The 18,021-nt window shown below is 45.3% G+C and overlaps 2 protein-coding genes across 6 annotated transcripts in view; both read left to right on the forward strand.

The window, feature by feature from the left end:
• Nucleotides 1–210: 210 nt before the first annotated feature.
• LOC134395048 (C-terminal-binding protein 2-like) lies at nucleotides 211–16,058 on the forward strand. Its single transcript, XM_063121023.1, has 9 exons — nucleotides 211–420; nucleotides 4,207–4,361; nucleotides 4,944–5,088; nucleotides 6,455–6,661; nucleotides 7,504–7,718; nucleotides 8,704–8,834; nucleotides 8,959–9,086; nucleotides 10,162–10,282; nucleotides 11,910–16,058. The coding sequence occupies exons 1-9, from the start codon at nucleotides 372–374 to the stop codon at nucleotides 12,067–12,069; spliced, it is 1,311 nt and encodes a 436-aa protein (XP_062977093.1). The 5' UTR covers nucleotides 211–371; the 3' UTR covers nucleotides 12,070–16,058.
• Nucleotides 16,059–17,306: 1,248 nt separating this feature from the next.
• The window catches only part of KDM3B (lysine demethylase 3B), a 43,879-nt gene continuing 43,164 nt past the window's right edge, over nucleotides 17,307–18,021 (forward strand). For 2 of the 5 annotated variants that reach the window (XM_063121031.1, XM_063121034.1), the window contains exon 1: nucleotides 17,309–17,599. In XM_063121031.1, coding sequence (XP_062977101.1) covers nucleotides 17,429–17,599 — 171 coding nt within the window. In that variant the 5' untranslated portion in view covers nucleotides 17,309–17,428. Of the gene's footprint in view, nucleotides 17,600–18,021 lie in introns of all 5 variants that reach the window. The other 3 variants (XM_063121032.1, XM_063121035.1, XM_063121036.1) reach the window with 2 other exon arrangements.

The raw sequence follows: 18,021 nt of genomic DNA on the forward strand, positions 1-18,021 counted from the left end.
GCGGCCCGCTGCGCTCCGGGTTTGTCGGGAACCTCGTCCTCCGCGGACTCAGCCCAGCCCTTCCGCTTCCTTTTTGGAGGCCGGTGGCGGCGGGGAGGGCCGCGACAGGGAAGAGACAGCGGGAGGACAGGTTCCGTAGTGCATCCGCCGGGCCGGCCTAATCTTCGCCCTCCCGCCCTGCCTCCCGAGGGAACAGGCCGGCGACTAGGCGCTCCGAGTCCCGCTCGGCCGCCCGGAGTCCTTGGGCGGGGGCGAGTCCGCCTGCTCCGCTCGCCGATCCGGGGTTGTGCCTTCGTCGCGCCCTCCGCCGCCGCTTCCTCTCCGCCCCTCGCCCCGCTCAGAAGCCTCGCGGGCCCGTCTCGGTGTGTCTCATGGACAGGCACAAAGTGAAGCGCCAGAGGCTGGACCGCATTTGCGAAGGTAACGCCCTGGGGTGAGGGAGGGAGGGATCGCTGGGCGGCGGCGGCGGCGGCGGCGGCGAGTGTCCCTCCCGCTTCCATGGAAGGCTACGGCAGGATCCGGACCTCGTGCCGCGAGCTTCCCTCGGCGCGGCGCTGCCTTGACAGAAGGTGGCTGGTGAAGGGTGTCGCCCCCGCCCCTCTCTCCGTTCCGCGCGGCGCCGGAGCAATGCCTCGCTCTGAAAACTTGGACTCTGGAGCTTATTGCCAGCGCCGTCCCAAAACTGTGCAGCCTAGTCGGCTTCAGTGCTGATCCCGCCCTGGCTTCTGAAAGCGGCGAGCTGCCGCCTTCTTTTCAGTCATGCAGAGGGCCAAAGGGCTTCACGTGCACCACACCCCGATACCGTCGGACGGCATTATTGCGGCGGCGGCGGCGGGAGGGGAGTTAACGCCAGGAATATGGCTTCGTTAAGGCCTCCTAGTGAGTTCGGTCTCTATAGTCTGATCCGAATAACAACGCTACCCACGCGCCCCTTCCTCAAGGTGCATGGATCTAGGACTAAAGTAGATTCAAAGGTATGGGAGAAAGGGGTGGGTGTGTCCAATATTGCAAGGCGGGGCAGGAGAGGTTGGCAGTTTGCATCTTGATAGAGTCCGGATGTGTACAAAACCTGTTCGGGGGAGGGAGGGGACATTAAAAGCCTTATTAGCTGACTTGTGCCTCCTAGGGGAGTCCCATTTCACACTTTCAGAGCCATGGTCATGGACGCCTTCAGAGAATGTTGTTGATGCTTCTGGCAGGTGCTTCCTGAGTTGTCTGGTATGTGTCAGTCTTACTGAAAAGTACAGAACATCATCTGCTGACCCTTCTTAAGATTCCAAAAGGTTTGGGGCTGAAAGGGCATTTGAAGAGGCTCCTTTCCTTCTCACTGTACTCTCTGACAATTTTCTTTCTTGCCTGGTGTGCACTGTTTGTCGATGTTATGGTGCCCCTAGGGCAACTCCCCCCAGCCCCAAATTCTCCAGATTGGCACTGTCTCTTTCTGTGAGCCAAGTGGCTACCTGCAAAGCTATTCTAGACATTTTCAAAGTAACGATGGAAAAGAGAGGAGGCAGCTTTAAATGTTCAAAAGCAAGTGTGTTCAAGAGCAAGTGGAAAGTATTATGAAGGAAAGAGCTGTGTGGTTAACTCAGCTGTTCTTCAGCATTATGTTTTCTTAGTTCTCACAGAGTGGTTGCCCCACCATCTGACTAATTCCTTCAATTGCCTACAGTGGCTTGATTCTTATTAGGATGTTCAAATATGAGGTGGGACTTTAAGGGGGTGCCATGAGTACGGTGCCATGTGGCCTAAGACACAACTGCACAAATAATCCCAGACCTATTTTCCTTCTGACAGAAACATAGGAAATTGCTGATGCAGATGCCTGCGTGCTCCCTTCTTTACAGTGTGTTGTGATTAATCAAAGAAACAGAATGCCTAGCCACTTGCTCCTTTATAGTCAACTGGGCTTTGTGCTGACTAGAGCTGTACTGACTAAACTGTACTGTCCTCACTCCTGGCCCCAGTATTAACTGGCAAGTCTGAAACGGGGCAATTTTTCAGAAGCTTTTTGCTTCTCTAGTATCCTCCCTCAAAACACATTTTCCTTTCATCTAGTTGCACCCATGCTGGAAGAAGATTGATGGCTATCACACAAGCTGTCCTTGTTTTGTATTGTAGCATCATCTTGTACATGCTTGTTTGGCAGTAAATCCTGCTGAATACAGTGGGATTTATGCAGGGGTCGATAATCTCACCTTCTTTGCCATGGAGAGAGGGAACCAGGCTCTGGTGAATGAGATGAGTACAAGGCTTCCTTCTCTCATAGGAGCAACCCGATGCATCTCCACCTCCTGTCTGCAGCTCCAAACCAGAGCCAAGAGGAAGAAACAAGTGGGCTTGCCTCTGTGCCAGCCAGATGCTCTGAGCTCAGAGTGTCCATCTGGCACAGAAGAAGAACAAGCTGAAGCACCTTCATTTCCCATCCCCATCTAGATAGGAAGCACAGGCACATGGGCTTGCTTCTGAGCTTCCTCCAGTTTGGAGGCACGGGCTTGTTTTCTCCCCTGGCAGCTCCAAGCTTAGAGTTGTAGAGAGTAGCTTGTTTTCCCCAGGCCTTGTGCCATAGACAAGTCCCTGGCCCTTGGGGTGGCGGGTCCTAGAGCAACATATTTTTGGTTGTCCAACAAGGCAAGGCAAAAAAATAATAATTGTCCTTTGCTCCTCTGTAAGTGAACTTAAGCGTGCATCATTTGTTGAACTGGGGTTCATGTTTTTCACCTTGATTTAGGGAGGCTCATGATGGCAAGGTTTAGGAATCCCTGCTCTGTATACCTTTGCAATAATTTTGGGATATCTGCTCTATCCGGGTGTCCATCTTCCCTTTTCAGTACCAGTAAATCGACAATACTGTGAAGACCTCTCATGATATTGAAAGAGTTATCTATTAGGATGTTTCATCATTACTTCCTGAGTCAGGAGGCGGTAATTTGTGCTCATATTATTTCCCTTTGATGTAGCAGCCATTTCTCAGGTTTCCCTCTGGAATCAGACCGTTTCCTGTTATCCTTGGTTATTGTTATAGGCACAGCAAGTAATGTCAGGTTGATAAAGAAAAGATTTTCATGGGTTGCCACCACTATCCCAGCCCCTGGACATTAGGGAGTTATGACTCATTACAAATTACCTCGCTGCCTCTCTTGCCCCTCCTTTCGTATTGCTTTTAGGCCTGTTTCCTTTATATAAGGAAACTTGAGGTTATAGAGCACTTATTCTAATTTAATTTGCCACATATAACTCTTGAACTGCATGCTTGTATGAATGATTTCTCAGTATCTAATATGTGATACTGATTTTATGGAAGATCTGTGAACTGCCAGACATCAGAAATGTTTATGTAGCTTGCATGCATCATTACTTCAGATGAAGTTTCCATGCAGGTATAGACATGAGCAGTTAATGGGAGTCTTTGTGTATCTGAAAAGTATAAATTTAAAAGCTTTATACCAAGTCAGACCATTGGTATATTGGCTTAGTACACTGATTGACAGCAGCTCTTGTGGGTTATAGGCAGGAATCTATAAAATAATTGGACAGTAACTACCCTTGAATTCTAAGGTGACTCTTCTCTATATATTTGACAATGATAATGAACATCTGCTACACAAAGAACCAGTTGCTTTTATGATGGTAGCAGCATGACTGAAAATTGCAAAATGCTGGAAAACCACAAGAGGGGCATTCCACATATTCCACTCCGAAAAATTGATGAAACAAATTTGAGAGTACCATGAAAACTCAAGAATCAGATAATTTCTTTGAAGTATTTTATCCTTTTATTTCATTAAGAACAATATATAACTAAGACCACCAAAAACTCACAGAACATTATAGAAAGGCATTTTGAGTTAAAAGACAAACTTACAAGAAGTTGGTGATGGGATTTTTCCAAGAACAATAGTACCCGAAAGTACTCTTATCGCATACTGACTGTGTAATGTGTTCCCATATTGTATTACTTTATATATAAAACAGGATTCTTTCCCTAACCTACCTGGACTCACCAGGGATTGAATCTGAGACCTTCTGCAGGCAACACGTATGCTCTACCACTGAACTATGGCCTTTCCCTGAATTCCTCTGAGCTCTTATAATGAATTACTCTTACAAGAATTATCGATTCTTAGTGATACTGGCTTAGGACTGATAAAAGCATGCCTTCTTGCTCACATTTGCAGTTGATATAAGGTTTTTCTTCATATGTAGGTATAAGGCCTCCTATTGGTAATGGCCCGATGTCAGCTCGTCCACTGGTTGCCCTCCTTGATGGCAGGGATTGCACTGTAGAGATGCCTATCCTGAAGGATGTTGCCACGGTGGCTTTCTGTGATGCACAGTCAACTCAGGAAATTCATGAAAAGGTAAATGCACTAAAACAAATGGAGATCTCCCTTTCCAGTGAAGAACTGGGAATCTGATTCTGGAGTTTACCAATTTTGATTTTGCTTTAATAGCCAGCCATTATTTGTAGTTGCTTCCAACCTCCTCCAAATTCTATGGAAGCCCAGTGTGAATTGCAGAGAATTTGGAAGAGGAGGTGGTCTTTTCTTAACATCAAGCTTTTGCAGAAGGCACACACTACACCTCACTGTTTCTGCCTTCTGTAAAAGTCCAGTGGGAAGGGAGAGAAACAACTCAAGAGAACTTGGAGGAAAGGAGGGATGGTTTCTTTGCTTTTGTAGAAATAGTGAGGTGCTATTTGTGCCTTGTGCAAAAGTCCTGCAGGAGGCGAGAAGAAACCACCCTTCTCCGAGTTCTCTGCAGTTTGGAGAACTCCATGGATGGATCTTTATGCTGGGCATGTGGGATGGGACAGGGCCACTCACCAGAAGCGGGAGGGGTATTTGCTGCTAGGGAGCAAGCGAGCGGGTTTGCAGAATCCTGATGTGACTAGTTCTAATGCTGTGGAGCAAGCGTTATTCTGTTGTTCTGTCTTCCCATAGGTGCTAAATGAAGCTGTTGGGGCTCTGATGTACCACACCATTACCTTGTCGCGCCAGGACCTGGAGAAGTTCAAAGCTCTCCGGGTCATTGTGCGAATTGGCAGTGGCTATGACAATGTGGATATCAAGTCAGCTGCAGAATTAGGTATGGTGATCCCAGTATGTTTGTTTTAAAGAGTAAGTGAATACTTAGAGTGAAAAACACACACGCACTGCCTCTTTGTGTTCCGTTTGCTGGGTCTAAATTGGAAGTCAGTTAAAAACATATGTTCCTGGAAAACAAGTGGAATGCTTACTATTAAGACAGATAAATTTGCAAAGCACTCCACTTTATATATGATAGCATTGTTCTAAGAACCTGTGTGGATTTGGGTCAGTATTTTTACTGTAGAAATATAGAATTGAAGCTGAGAATACTTATTTGTCTAAGATCACACGGGGAGGTGGGTTGTAATACATGCAATTTAGCACAAGTCACAACAAACAGAATGTGTGCCCTCTATGAGCAGTTTCTAAAAGTCACAAATATCTTGTTGTGTTGGCTTAGAAAATGATAGCCTATCTCTCTGGTCCTAAACCTGTTTATTTGGAGCTAGCTCTTATTGATTTCATTTTCACACAAGCATGTTTTGGCTCAACCATATAGGTGTAAGTGTACATAGTAACTAAGCCAAGTATACATAATTAAATAAACATATGTGTAGACTATAAGTGTACGTATAACTTAAAAGCAGTAAGCATTTTACCTGCTTGTCAAAATATCTGTAAGAAATTAGTCTAAACAAGTTTCCTGAATCCTTAGATTCTGCAGTCCCTAGTCAGCTCAGTGTTGAACTGAATTAGCTAAATCCTCTTTGGTTTTTGTTCTCCTCCAGCTTTGTACCCTTGAAGTGTTGGAATCTAGGCAATTTAATGACAAAATGCATATTGTTAGACTGTGGTAGAGTTCATGCCTTGCATGTAGAAGGTCTTCCCAGGCTCGTTCCCTGTCTTAGATAGCAAGGCTGGAGAAGACATCTGCCTCAGACTGTGGACAGCTTTTGCTTGTATCTCGGGTAGATCAATTATCTCTGTGTAATGTACCTTCACAAGCCCTCTGCACGTGATCTGTTCAGGAATCTGGCAAGAGTGATCCATCCCTCCCCTGGCATTCTGATGGGTGGGGAGGAAAAGGGGGGACATGGGGAGAAAAGAACATGTTAGAAAGAGAAATAAAAGGAGGTGACAAAGAGTGAGCCCATCCACTTTTGGCTTTGGGCCCATCTGTCAGTGGCATGTGGCCTCAACACATTACCTCTGAGGAAATGTGGCTATCAATAGAAAATGTTTTCCCACCCTGGTCTTTATGAAAGTCTAGTATGTGGTTGGGCTGGTATAAAAATCCTGGATAATGTGCAGGAATCAGTGCAATTGTGTTCACCGCTTTGAAGTGTTGGGTTCTCTGTCCTTTTCTTGGTTTGCAATTAGGAGTGTTTGGGAATTTTACTAGTCTCTTTCCCTTTTTCCCTTAGGCATTGCGGTGTGCAACATCCCTTCTTCTTCTGTGGAAGAGACAGCTGATTCTACCCTCTGCCACATCCTGAATCTTTATCGTCGGGTTACTTGGCTCCACCAGGCCATGCGAGAAGGAAACAGAGCCTCAAGTATGGAGCAGATCAGAGAGGTGGCTGGAGGGGCAGTGCGTATCCGTGGTGAGACCTTGGGCATCATCGGTCTTGGTAAGAAATTGCTGCTACTAAGCTCAGTTAACAATATTTTTCCAAAATAACCTGCTTTCCCCTCTTTTAGGTACATATGTGGCAGTGTGCAGTTAGATGTGAGCAGAGCTGGAGAAAACTATATGTGCTGGCTCCTAAGATTTATTTTTTCTCATTTTATTATATTGAAGTTGTAAACTGATTTGGAATGTCTTTTTATATATACTCAAACGATCTATAAATTGATTCGTTAAATTAATACATACATACATTTATATTTCTTTCTTTTTAGACTTAAAAAGGGTCCCCAAAAGAACATTTAAAGAAAATCAAGAAAACATTTTTGAGACTTTTTCTCTAATGCTGGTTCAGCATTGGTCCTACTGGTTCCCATTGACAGTGGTTGGGAAAGCTTTAAGCAGTTGCCTTATGAGTCAGACTAGTAGTTCTTTCTGTAGAGCATTGTGAATTCTGACTGGTAGTGGTTCTTGGAGGTTTCCGGCTGAGGTTCGTACCAGCTGAGCTCCTTTAGCTGAAGATACAAGGGACTTTCTCCATGCAAAGCATGCATGCTTCCAGTGAGCTATTAACTCCTCCCCTAACATATTTAGAGGTATCACATTCTCCACCCCCTTCCACCAGAATGAGCTCAAGCAAACAAGGTTGCCAGACGTAGTCTCCTGTGCTGCCTTGGGGCCCTCAGCTGGACACTGGAACGTCCCACTCCAGCTTCCTATTCCTAAAAGAGATTATAGGACTTTTTAGTATACTGTGCCTCTTGGATAGTTCCAAGTCTCCTTCAAGTAATTACCTTCCTGATAAGAATGTGTTATGTTAAGATGAACACATTTTCTTTCTTTCAGGTCGAGTTGGGCAAGCAGTTGCCCTACGTGCAAAACCTTTTGGCTTCAATGTGGTTTTCTATGATCCATATCTGCCTGACGGAGTGGAGCGTTCTCTGGGATTGCAACGGATGGCCACCCTGCAAGATCTGCTAATGCAGAGTGACTGCATCACATTGCACTGCAGCCTAAATGAGCATAATCATCACCTCATCAATGACTTCACCATTAAACAGGTGCAACCTTGCATTGTGTTTGGGAATACAAGTTCGTTCTGTGAGGGTTTTATGAAAGCAGGGACTGTGACTTCATTTCCCTCCCTGCACACTGAAGATAGTGAAGAAAAGCCTATGCTGCAGGCAGGATAAATCTTGTACATATAGCAAGAGTATTGTTGTGGCACAGCTTGATTGCTCTTTTATGCCATCACAGTTTCATAAGGAGCAGAAGCTGATCCGAAGTACTGCCCTAACCCTAACCACCTCAGGGTAAAAGCATGGCAATGTCTCAGATTTAGGAGAGCCCTCCCTGCAATCCTCTTTACAAAACCTCTAGCAGGCCATCATGTTTGGGGGATCCTCACTCTTTGCCTTAGCAGGGGTAGGCAACATGCAGCTTTTCTAGATGTTTTGGCCTACAACTCCCATGATCCTTCACCAATGCCTGTAGAATGGCAGGTTATACTTGAGATTGTGCTGATGGGTCCCTGAACAGTATTAGTGCTGGCTATAATCATGACATAGTCTTGGAGGCACCACCTAAAGTTTGAGAATCTGGCTGCTGGGGTTTTGTTGTAGCAGGTCTCTTTCCAGATTTTATCTTCTCTCGATATAAGCCTCACTTATTCCTCCACCTCCGCCCCTATATTCTAGCTGTCCTTGGACCAAGGTGTGCTTTTCTATTAGCCATCCCTCCTGGAGTATAGCATTTATATCCTTCTGTTCCCTCAACTATCTCCATCCATCATTGCCATTGCTGCACTTTTTCCCAAATTGAGGGTGCCGCAGGGCATCTGCATCTCTGGTCCTCGTATTATATTTCTGGTCCCTAAGAGACAGGCAAGGGAACTTGGAGGAGTAATGCATAGCAGTTTCCTAGCTGGCATAATCACCATTAATCGGTGCACCATTTTAACTTTCGAAGCAGTCATTCCCAGGCTACCATTGCAACTCAAGCAAAATGATTAAAGCTCAGTAATCCCCTCTACATATTTCTCTACAGATGCGTCAAGGCTGTTTTCTGGTGAATACTGCTCGTGGAGGGCTGGTTGAAGAGAAAGCCCTGGCTCAAGCTCTAAAGGAGGGGAGGATTAGAGGGGCAGCACTGGATGTGCATGAGTCAGAGCCTTTCAGGTAACTACTGAATTGCCTCTCATGCTACCACCCTGTAGCACTTTTCAACAGGACTCTTCTCTCTCTGGGTCTTGGGGCTGCTGGAGTTCATAATCAAAGATATGTGTGTTTCTCTATATTACAGCTTTGCAAATGGGCCCCTAAAAGATGCACCCAATGTGATCTGTACTCCTCACACAGCCTGGTATAGTGAACAGGCTTCCATTGAGTCTAGAGAGGATGCGGCTAAGGAGATCAGAAGAGCCATCACAGGTAATTGAAAAGACAGCTCCACAGTGGCTTCCAAGATTGTTTCACTGGGACAGTTTTATACGGCAGAAATTTCTGCCTGAATTTCTTAAAGTTAAGAGCTGTTGTGATAGAACTCCTTGGGGAATCAGCAGAGGTGGATTGAAAGTCACTGGATTAGTTCTTTAGCTTTTTAGACCATTTAGAGTAGACAAAGAGAGGGGAACCTTTTTCAGCCAAAGGGCTGCATTCTCCAGTGTCTCATTTGCTTGGAACCACATGCCAGCGGTCTGCGGGACCAAAGCAAAAAGTGGGCAGCGGACTCTACATATGTTGCATCCATCCATTCTCTCTCTCTCTACACACACACACACACACAGTATATAGTCTTCAGACTCTCTCTCTGTTGCATGCACACACATCCCTGTGCAGCAGTTAAGCGTGAAATAAAGCCTTCCCTTTGAATCTGTGGGAGGCGATTTCAAGCCTAATTGCTGGGCAGGAAGGTGAGGGTGATGGCTAATTACTGCATGGGAGTGGTATTTTCAGAATGAGTACCAGTGCATAGGAAGGGAAGGATGAACCCTTTCCTCCCCTGCTGCAACCCCTCCAGTGGAAGCTTTTAAAATAAGAGGTCTAACTGCTTGTGGGGGTGGTGGTAAAGAGGGAAGGTCACAGGCCAGATGGAGCACCCCAAAAGCCATATCTGGCTCATAGGCTAGTACTAATCCACCACTTATTTAGCCTATTAGTTCTCCCAGCCTAGTATGCGTGGTATATTTGATGCTGTCTCTTTATCAAGTGAAGCTCTGGAGGATTTCCTTGCGTGCCTTTGGGCCTAATGTCATTGGGCACCTAGAGACTGCAGTTGAAGGAATCCCTTCATGAACCTCACATGGGTGAGGAAACGAGCAATAATTTGTTGTACTGCATAACTCGGATTGTTCATATGTATTTTTGCTGTTGGATTTTTCTTAATCCTTCAGTCCTGTGTGAAAAGTAGGGAGGCCATTAGAAACCTTTCCCTATGCCTTTTAGGGATGTAAATAAGCTTTGGCACTGGCATCACCTACCTCTGCATTTCTTAATGTTGCCATAGGTCACATACCTGATTCTTTGAGGAACTGTGTCAATAAGGAGTACTTGCTTTTAGCGGCTCAGTGGTCCAGTATTGATCCTGCAGCTGTACATCCAGAGCTTAATGGAGCTGCAGCTTACAGGTGAGACATATGTGTATTCTTACCAACAACTTTTTGCATGGTTCACTTATACATTTTCCAAATTCAGCCCTTTTATCTGACTTTGCGAGACCTAATCCAGCCTCTCTTCCTCAGGCAAACTCTCCTGTGAGACTCCCTCAGGTGCTTCTTCACAGCTCCACATATTTTGCTCCAGGCAGAACCCTCTAGCCAGTCAGGTTTAGGGCAGCCAACATTCCATCACCCCATCTTTGTGTAAGCTTTGGACCAATGGACATCTTTAGAATGTTCAGTTATTCCCCAACCAGATGGTACCAATTCCAGTCCTACCTTCCCATATAAATAAGACAGAAACCTGGCTGCATTTTCATCTCCTAGTGGCAACAATAACTGCCAGTACAGCTTTCCAGTCTGGGTTCAGGCCTGGTTTCGGGGCGGAATCGGCCTTGTTCGCTCTGATGATGACCTTCTTCAGGAGAGAGACGGGGAAGTGCGACCCTGTACTTCTTCTCGATCTTTCAGTGGCTTTCGATACTGTTGACTTTGGTATCCTCCTGGACTGCCTTTGTGAGCTGGAGGCCCTGTTCTACAGTGGTTCAATTCCTACTTGCGGGGTCGGTTCCAGAGAACAGCATTGGGTGACTGCACTTCAGCCTCATGGCAGCTGAACTGTGGCGTGCCACAGGGCACCATCCTGTCCCTAATGTTATTCAATATCTATATGAAGCTGTTGGGAGCAGTCATCAGGAGATTTGGGGTAAGGTGTCACCAATATGCTGATGACACCCAGCTCTATTTCTCTTTAACATCTGAATCGGGAAAGGCCCGGAGCGCCCATTATGAACTTTGGTTGGTACGCCAGCTACATCCATTCCTGGATAGGGATAGCCTAGCCACAGTCATTCATGCACTGGTAAACTCACAATTAGACTACTGTAACGCATTGTATGTGGGGCTACCCATGTGTGCAGCTTGTGCAGAATGCAGCAGCTAGGGTGCTCACCGGGACACCTAGCTCTGCCCACATAAAACTTGTGCTAAAAGAATTGTACTGGCTGCCTGTTAGCTACCGAGCTATATACAAGGTTATGGTATTATCCTATAAAGCCCTAGACAACTTGGGACCAGGATACCTAGCCTTCCCTTATACATACCCAGATGACATTTACAATTGTGAGAGGAGGTCCTGCTCGTCATTCCAAGATGAACAGAGTGTCGTTGTGAAGAACCTCGATGGCGGGCCTTCTCCGTAGCGGCACCCACCCTCTGGAAAACCCTCCCTCGTGTGGTTCGGGAGGCAGAGAATATAACATCTTTCAAATGCCTCCTGAAAACACATCTTTTTAGACAAGCTTTCCATGGAGTATAACTTTTTCTGGTTTTATAAGATATTTTAAAAAAATTTTAAGTTTTAAATTTACCTTTGTATATTATGGTTTTAATTGTGAACTGCCCAGAGAGCCTTCGCTGTTGGGCAGTATAAATATGTAATAAATAAATACATACAATGTAACACTGCTCAGGCAGAAGCCTCCAGTAAAAATCACATATTTTTCTTTTATTGTTAACTCATTCAGAGCCTCAGTGGTTGAAAGAGTTAAGTTTTTATCTCAGTTTCTTCACACATATGTTTTCTTTTTTGTAACAGGTTTCCTCCAGGAGTAGTAACCTCTGGGCTGCCAGAGCCAGCAGTAGAGGGGATTGTAGCTCACGGCATTCCTTCTGTGTCTCATTCTGCACCACATACCCCTTCTCCAGGAGAGTCAAGCAAATTGGAGCCAGACAGAGAAATCTCCACTGACCAGTAGCATCTCTGTTGTCCTTTTCATCCCTCATAAGAAAACAGGGGAGGTCTCCTGTTTTTAGGACATATTGTGATCCCCATGGACTGTTTCCTGTTCACACAGGACAGGAGAATGCATTTCATTGTTGGCAAATTCAATCTCTTGCCTTTAAACAGGTATTTTATAACAGATTTAGTTTAAATCTCTTGGTGAATCTCTTTCCTTGTCTGGGGCAATGAAGCAGTGACTTTTTCATCCTCTTGGTAATGTTTAGTTTTAACATGCAAGTCCTCATGTACCTGCCTCCACTGTGCGATATACAGGAGAACAGTATCTGGCTGAACACTGAGAATTCCGGTGATTCCAAGGCTGGTGTGTAATTTTTAAGGTGGTTTCTTAGTTTGAAGCTAAGTCTCAGGTACAAATGACAAAGAACACTGTAATGAGGAATGGGGGAGGCTGTGCATATGGATCGCTTGGTAGGAAGATAGGGAGCCCTTGCTCAGTGGTGGGCACTTACTGCTTTGATCCTGCCTGCATGCTGTTACCTGATGTGATTGGTGGGTGATTTGCTCCCAGGGGGCTGAGGGTAAGTAATTACAAAAGCCAGAGTGAATTTGAAATTCTGCCTGGAATCTGATTTGTGTTCAAAATTTGCAGAGAAGCAGTTGAATTGTCTTGATGGCCAAGATGCTTATGAAGTTGCAGGAAGGAAGGTTCAACTGAGATTTGGTCCCAGCTCAGGGAATGAGGACTCAGCTCCACATAGGGAGATAGGAAGAATTTCAGAACTCAAAGCTTCAGGTTATGTAAATGCCTGTTCTTTGCACGCTAATAGTGCGACTTTACTACAAGATGATGATAATGCTGAAATCCTAGAACTTAACTTAGGACCTAAGTCTCTTTGACCTGTCTTTTAACACACATCAAAGGCCAAGCTAGGATTGTTCCCTCAGATTTTGTCTAGTGCGAATTGTCCCAGGTGTGTGCTGAATCTTCATGTTCTTTACTTCAGCTCTTTTCTCTGAATTGAGTCCTTGTCTTGCAAGAAACAAAACCCAACAAAATTCATTTTTGGAGCCTGCAGATAGCTACGCAGATCATTTCTGAAAAACTTAAGTTGGTCTATTATATGGCAAGTTTGTAACTTGGATGTGTTTTAAAGGAGGCATTTAAGCCCTATTTAAAGGCAGAACTAGGGTTGTAAATTGTCTTTTATGGGTGGATATTGCTTATTCCCTGGCACATTGTGCAAACCGTGCATACTTCATCATGAAACAAAATATTTATTATTGTTGGAAGGTAGTCTTGTCATGTTGCTTGGACTTCACAGTACTCTTTGACCATGAAAAAAATAGGGCTTTTAACTAACCTGCCTAAATTAGCAGTGCAGAGGGGGATTTTGGGAACAGAATGGGAATTCTTTATTCTGCTTAGAATCCATCTTTCCCTTTTCCAAACAAAAAAACCAGCCAGGAAACCCTGAAATTACATACAGAAGAAACACCAACTTAGACCTTTGCTTACAACTGAAAGTTAATAAGGGAGCACATTCCCAAGCTTTCCATTGTTCTCCAGACTGCCTTGCAAATGTTGCAGGATTTTTTTCAATGCCAAATGCTAACTAACAGGCATGTGGGTGGTCCCTTTAAAGTGAGGCAGGAGTTGAGGAAGATGGAAATGTAATTTTTGCATTGTCCAGATTTGGTTCTTTCCCTGAGATGATATATGGTTCCCTGATAGTGTGTGCTTTGTTAGAATGTGAGTTGGAAGTGCTTGGTGTAGTGTAGGCTCTGATAGTGGGGGAGGCGCAATAGCTTTATAATCTCTTGGATGATTATGACTACGTGTTTAAAATTCACATACCTCTTGGGTTGCTCAGGGTTTTTAGCACTACATGCATGGGGAGTGCATACTAACAGATGTTAGTGCTAAATGTGTGGCAGTAAATGTGGGGAGCCTTTGAGTGAAGCCTCCAGCTCTGAAGAGCATTAGTTTGGGGCAAAAGCAACAGCTTCATCTTGTTATTTAATCTGTGTACTAATCTGCCCTAACCAACCGAAAAACTGGAATTAGGTAACATTTGTGCTATTCCAGGCAGAACATATTCTGGCCCTTAGCGAAGGTTAAAGAATTGGGAGTGGCTTCTGGGACAGCACAGTCCCTCAATCCCATCCCCTCTCCTTGTGTGTGAATTGCCTTTGCCCTCTTATCTCGGTTTCAAAATCTTGGTTCAGGGTGCCCCCAGATCTGTGTTAATAGCATTAACACTGGTCAAACCAAACTGAATCAGAGTAAAGAAGGCAAAAGGAATGTGCCTGTGAGAAGAAACACAACAAGTGATCCCATGGCCTGCTGTGGATCTGTTAACCCTAGTCAAGGGCCAGCATTGTTTTATGTCTGCACCAGCCCTTGAAAATGTATGCTCTCTACTGGTTAAACTAGCCAGTTGTAAGTGGGCTGCATGTATTACCCTTCACAATCCATTTGTTGAGGGGAAAACCCTAATCTACTAATGTTAATATATTTTTGATGCACCTCAATCACAACATCAGGTGCTACTCGAGAGGGTAATTCAGGGCTGTGTGTATCCTTTGCCAACTGCCCATCATACTGAACCCTAAAACCTGATACATAATGAATAAGATATCAAGTTTGATTACAGAGCCTCTACTTGCATGGTGCCGAATACATACTACCCTGGATATGAGGAAATAAGCCTCGCTACTCTCCATGGTTCTTGCCCTACTAGGAGATACTGGTGTATTTCACAGGCCTGTTGCAACCCAACTACTATCACTGTGGCTTTATAACTGCCACTTAAGTTCTGGCATCCCATGGATTGAGCGTTCCTACTTTAGAGAATCAGGAAGCTCATTACCCCAGTGTCATATTGTATTACAAACAGAGTACATCAGCAGCTTTCCCCCTTTCTACTATCTTCTGTTGATAAGATTTCTGATCAAGGTCCCCAGCTGTGGAATTGCACAGAGTTTATTCATCTTGCCTGTTTCAGGGAGTAGTGCAAGGTACACTTAATTAAAGGTGGCAGCCGTATATTAGTAAGCAAGATATTTTTACACATGAATACCTCTAAAGACTTATCAGGTAAAACCTCCATAAGGAGAGAATTTGGGAAGATCCCAGCTGGCTAGCACTGAGCCTCTTGTTTTGTCTAGAAACCATGCTGGTTAGCATTCTAGAAATACATTCTTAACGGTAGGGTTGCATCTGTCTGAATGCTGATGGAACATGGTTTAAGCCTTAAGCCCTCAAAAATAACCAGTATTACTCAGACCTACATTTGGGAATTAAAATGACTTTGAAATTACCAGAGTGGCATTACTTGAGGGTCCAGATCAGGTTTGAGAATTTAGCTATAATCAAGCTTCTGTTCCAGAAGGCAGGACTGGTCAGGTGCTGAAGAAAGTGCTCCAGTTGCACATCATGTTATACTGTTGGCTAGAACTAGCAGTTCCCACAAGAACAGGGTGAATCTTGAGTATAAATGCTAAAGCAGAGTTTCTCGCCTGACGCCAAACATTGGTTCAGTGACCCCTTTCTCATGTGTAAGGATGTGCAACTCCTGGCTCCAAGTTTTACACATGGTGGGGGAAGAAGGAAATGAGAGAAATAAAAACTCATTTTTAAATTGCCTTCCTTCAGAATTAATGTGGAGCTTAATCCCAAAGAACGTCTTTTCCTAATATTGAGGCAGGAGTGCCCTGGGTCATGCCAAGCTTATCTGCAGGAGGAGCTCACTCTGTCCTAAGGTATATTCTGCTTGTCAGGTTTGCTGTTGCTGACCAGCTTTTTTTATAGAGGACTCAGAGTTTCAGAAATATATTTTTGTAGACAATAACTAAACTGTGAAACTTAAACAATAAAGCATGTAAAAGCATTTCCAACAATGTTTCCTGTACAGATGTTTCTCCCTTCAACTTTCTCCTGGCTTTTGTTAGAAGTTTGACAGTTTCTTGAATATATTTTAATAAATATTTCCTTTATGGTCACATGGGTTTTCTCATTTTATTATGTTGGTGTATTTGACTGTTATTGATTGAGTCTAGTGTTGCTAACTGTTGTCTTAAACTTTTGTCCCTATGTGTGCAAATCTGGTAAGCCTAAGGGGGCAGGTTGGAGGCAGCAAAATTAATCTAGGTAGTGATCTTAACATTTTCTTATTTAGGATGTCCAAAACCCTAAATCTATTGTACGATATAAATGACCACAAGGGAATTGAGTACTCTGTAACTACTGAAATTCGGCATACATCCAGTTACGCTAGTCAATTGATAATATTCTGAGAACAGCAACAAAAGCATCTACAGAAATCGTGGTGGACATAGTGTAAAAGGTAGGGTAAAAATGCCTGTTTGTAGTAGACTGCCTTCAAACTCCGTTTCAAAAATAGTAGAGTAGTAGCCCTCTTTAACCAGGAAATAGGTGCTGCTTTTTTTCCTTTTTTTTTTTTTTGCAGTACAGTATTCGTATATTGTCTGAAATAAAATTACTTTAAAACACATGTGCACTATTTGGAGAACACTTAGATGATTTGCAATTTCAAATGGCAAAAGCTCCCTCCTCTATTACGATTATGGTTGTAGGTTGTTTGCAGCCTTGTCAACAATGCTTCCTGTGAAAACAGAGCTCTGTCTTACTATACTGAAATAACTGCAGTGGCTGCTTGTTAAGAAAAGACCAAATGGAAAAAAGCCAGTCCTTTTGTGCCTCATTCTTCCTCCAAAGTTTGCCCACCATGTTCCTTATCTGTGTGAAGTGGGCCTTTTGAGGGGAAGTTGGAAACTATGCTATGGATGCTCTTTCATGAAGGGTAAGAATATCAGTGGCTATTAGTCATGATGACCTGACTATATATTACCCCCAGTTGCTGGGGTCCGTGAGCAGAAGGGTACTAAAGGTAGGCATGGCCTGTGTCTTGGACTTTATAAGCATCTGCTTGGCCAATGTGGGGGAAAGAATGCTGGCCTACATAGGCCTTGCGTCTCTTCCAGCACAGCTGCTCTTGTGTTCTTATCCTCCGAGGCGTCTCCTGCAGCATACGACAGGAGCCCACACACTGCCCCCTACAGAGAAAGCCAGTTGATGGACGTACAGGGCAAGAATGTAATGGCTGCAGTGCATGCCGGGAGCGCAGAAGTAAATAAATAAAAGCTTGTGTGGTGCATGCTGGGAACACAAAACGGGAGGGGTGGCTGGCGCGGGGCACGCCGGGATCGGAGAAGAGGCTGGCGCGGGGCACGCCGGGACCAGGGCGGGCTGCGTTCGGGGGGCCCAACGTAGGGCTGTCGCTGGCTCGGTCGGTGTCTGTGGCGGCTGTTGGGCTCGAGGACGCGGCGGAGGCGGCTCCTGCCCGGCGGGGATGGCGGACGCGGCGGCCTCCCCGGTGGGGAAGCGGCTCCTGCTGTTGCTGGTAGCGGGGACGGGCGAGAGTGAGGCGACGGGGACGGAGCCTGGGCCTGCACTGCCCTCCCGGGCCTGGAGGAGCGGAACCGTGCGGGCCATGAGTGGGGCCGTACCCCAGGACTTAGCGGTGAGCCCCCTCTGGCGCTTGGCGGCCGGCCGGCCGGCTCGCTGGCTTGCCGTCCTTGTGGCCCGCGTCTCTGTGTGTGCGTGTGTGTGTACATGTCTGCACGGAGGTGGGGGTTGCTGAGCTGCTTCTGCTTGGACTCCAGAGGAGGAGGAGGAGGAGGGGTTTATCTGCTTTCCCTTCTCTGGCCGAGATACCTCGGACTCTTCTCCCTGCGCCTTCTCTTCCTTATCTGGTGACGACGGCCGCTCCTGTAGGCTCTATGGCTGCGGGTGATCTCGGGTTTCAGGTGCCGCATTTATGGCGGTCCTTGTTTTTCCTGTTGTGAAACAATGTGTCGAGTGGCCGAGCCCATTTGCTTCGAAGGATGTGGGGGTGGAGAGGAGAAACAAGCCGTAGGCTCTTGTTAAAGAATGTTTAGGGCA

Source organism: Elgaria multicarinata, chromosome 3 (assembly GCF_023053635.1).
Source record: "Elgaria multicarinata webbii isolate HBS135686 ecotype San Diego chromosome 3, rElgMul1.1.pri, whole genome shotgun sequence".
Taxonomy (NCBI): domain Eukaryota; kingdom Metazoa; phylum Chordata; class Lepidosauria; order Squamata; family Anguidae; genus Elgaria; species Elgaria multicarinata.

Bases quoted from the DNA above. Each gene is read 5' to 3' on its own strand.
- LOC134395048 (XM_063121023.1), top strand. From the start codon at position 372: ATGGACAGGCACAAAGTGAAGCGCCAGAGGCTGGACCGCATTTGCGAA. The intron at 5,089-6,454 runs GTATGGTGATCC...TTTTTCCCTTAG, and splicing joins CAAGTCAGCTGCAGAATTAG to GCATTGCGGTGTGCAACATC. The intron at 9,087-10,161 runs GTAATTGAAAAG...ATGTTGCCATAG, and splicing joins GATCAGAAGAGCCATCACAG to GTCACATACCTGATTCTTTG.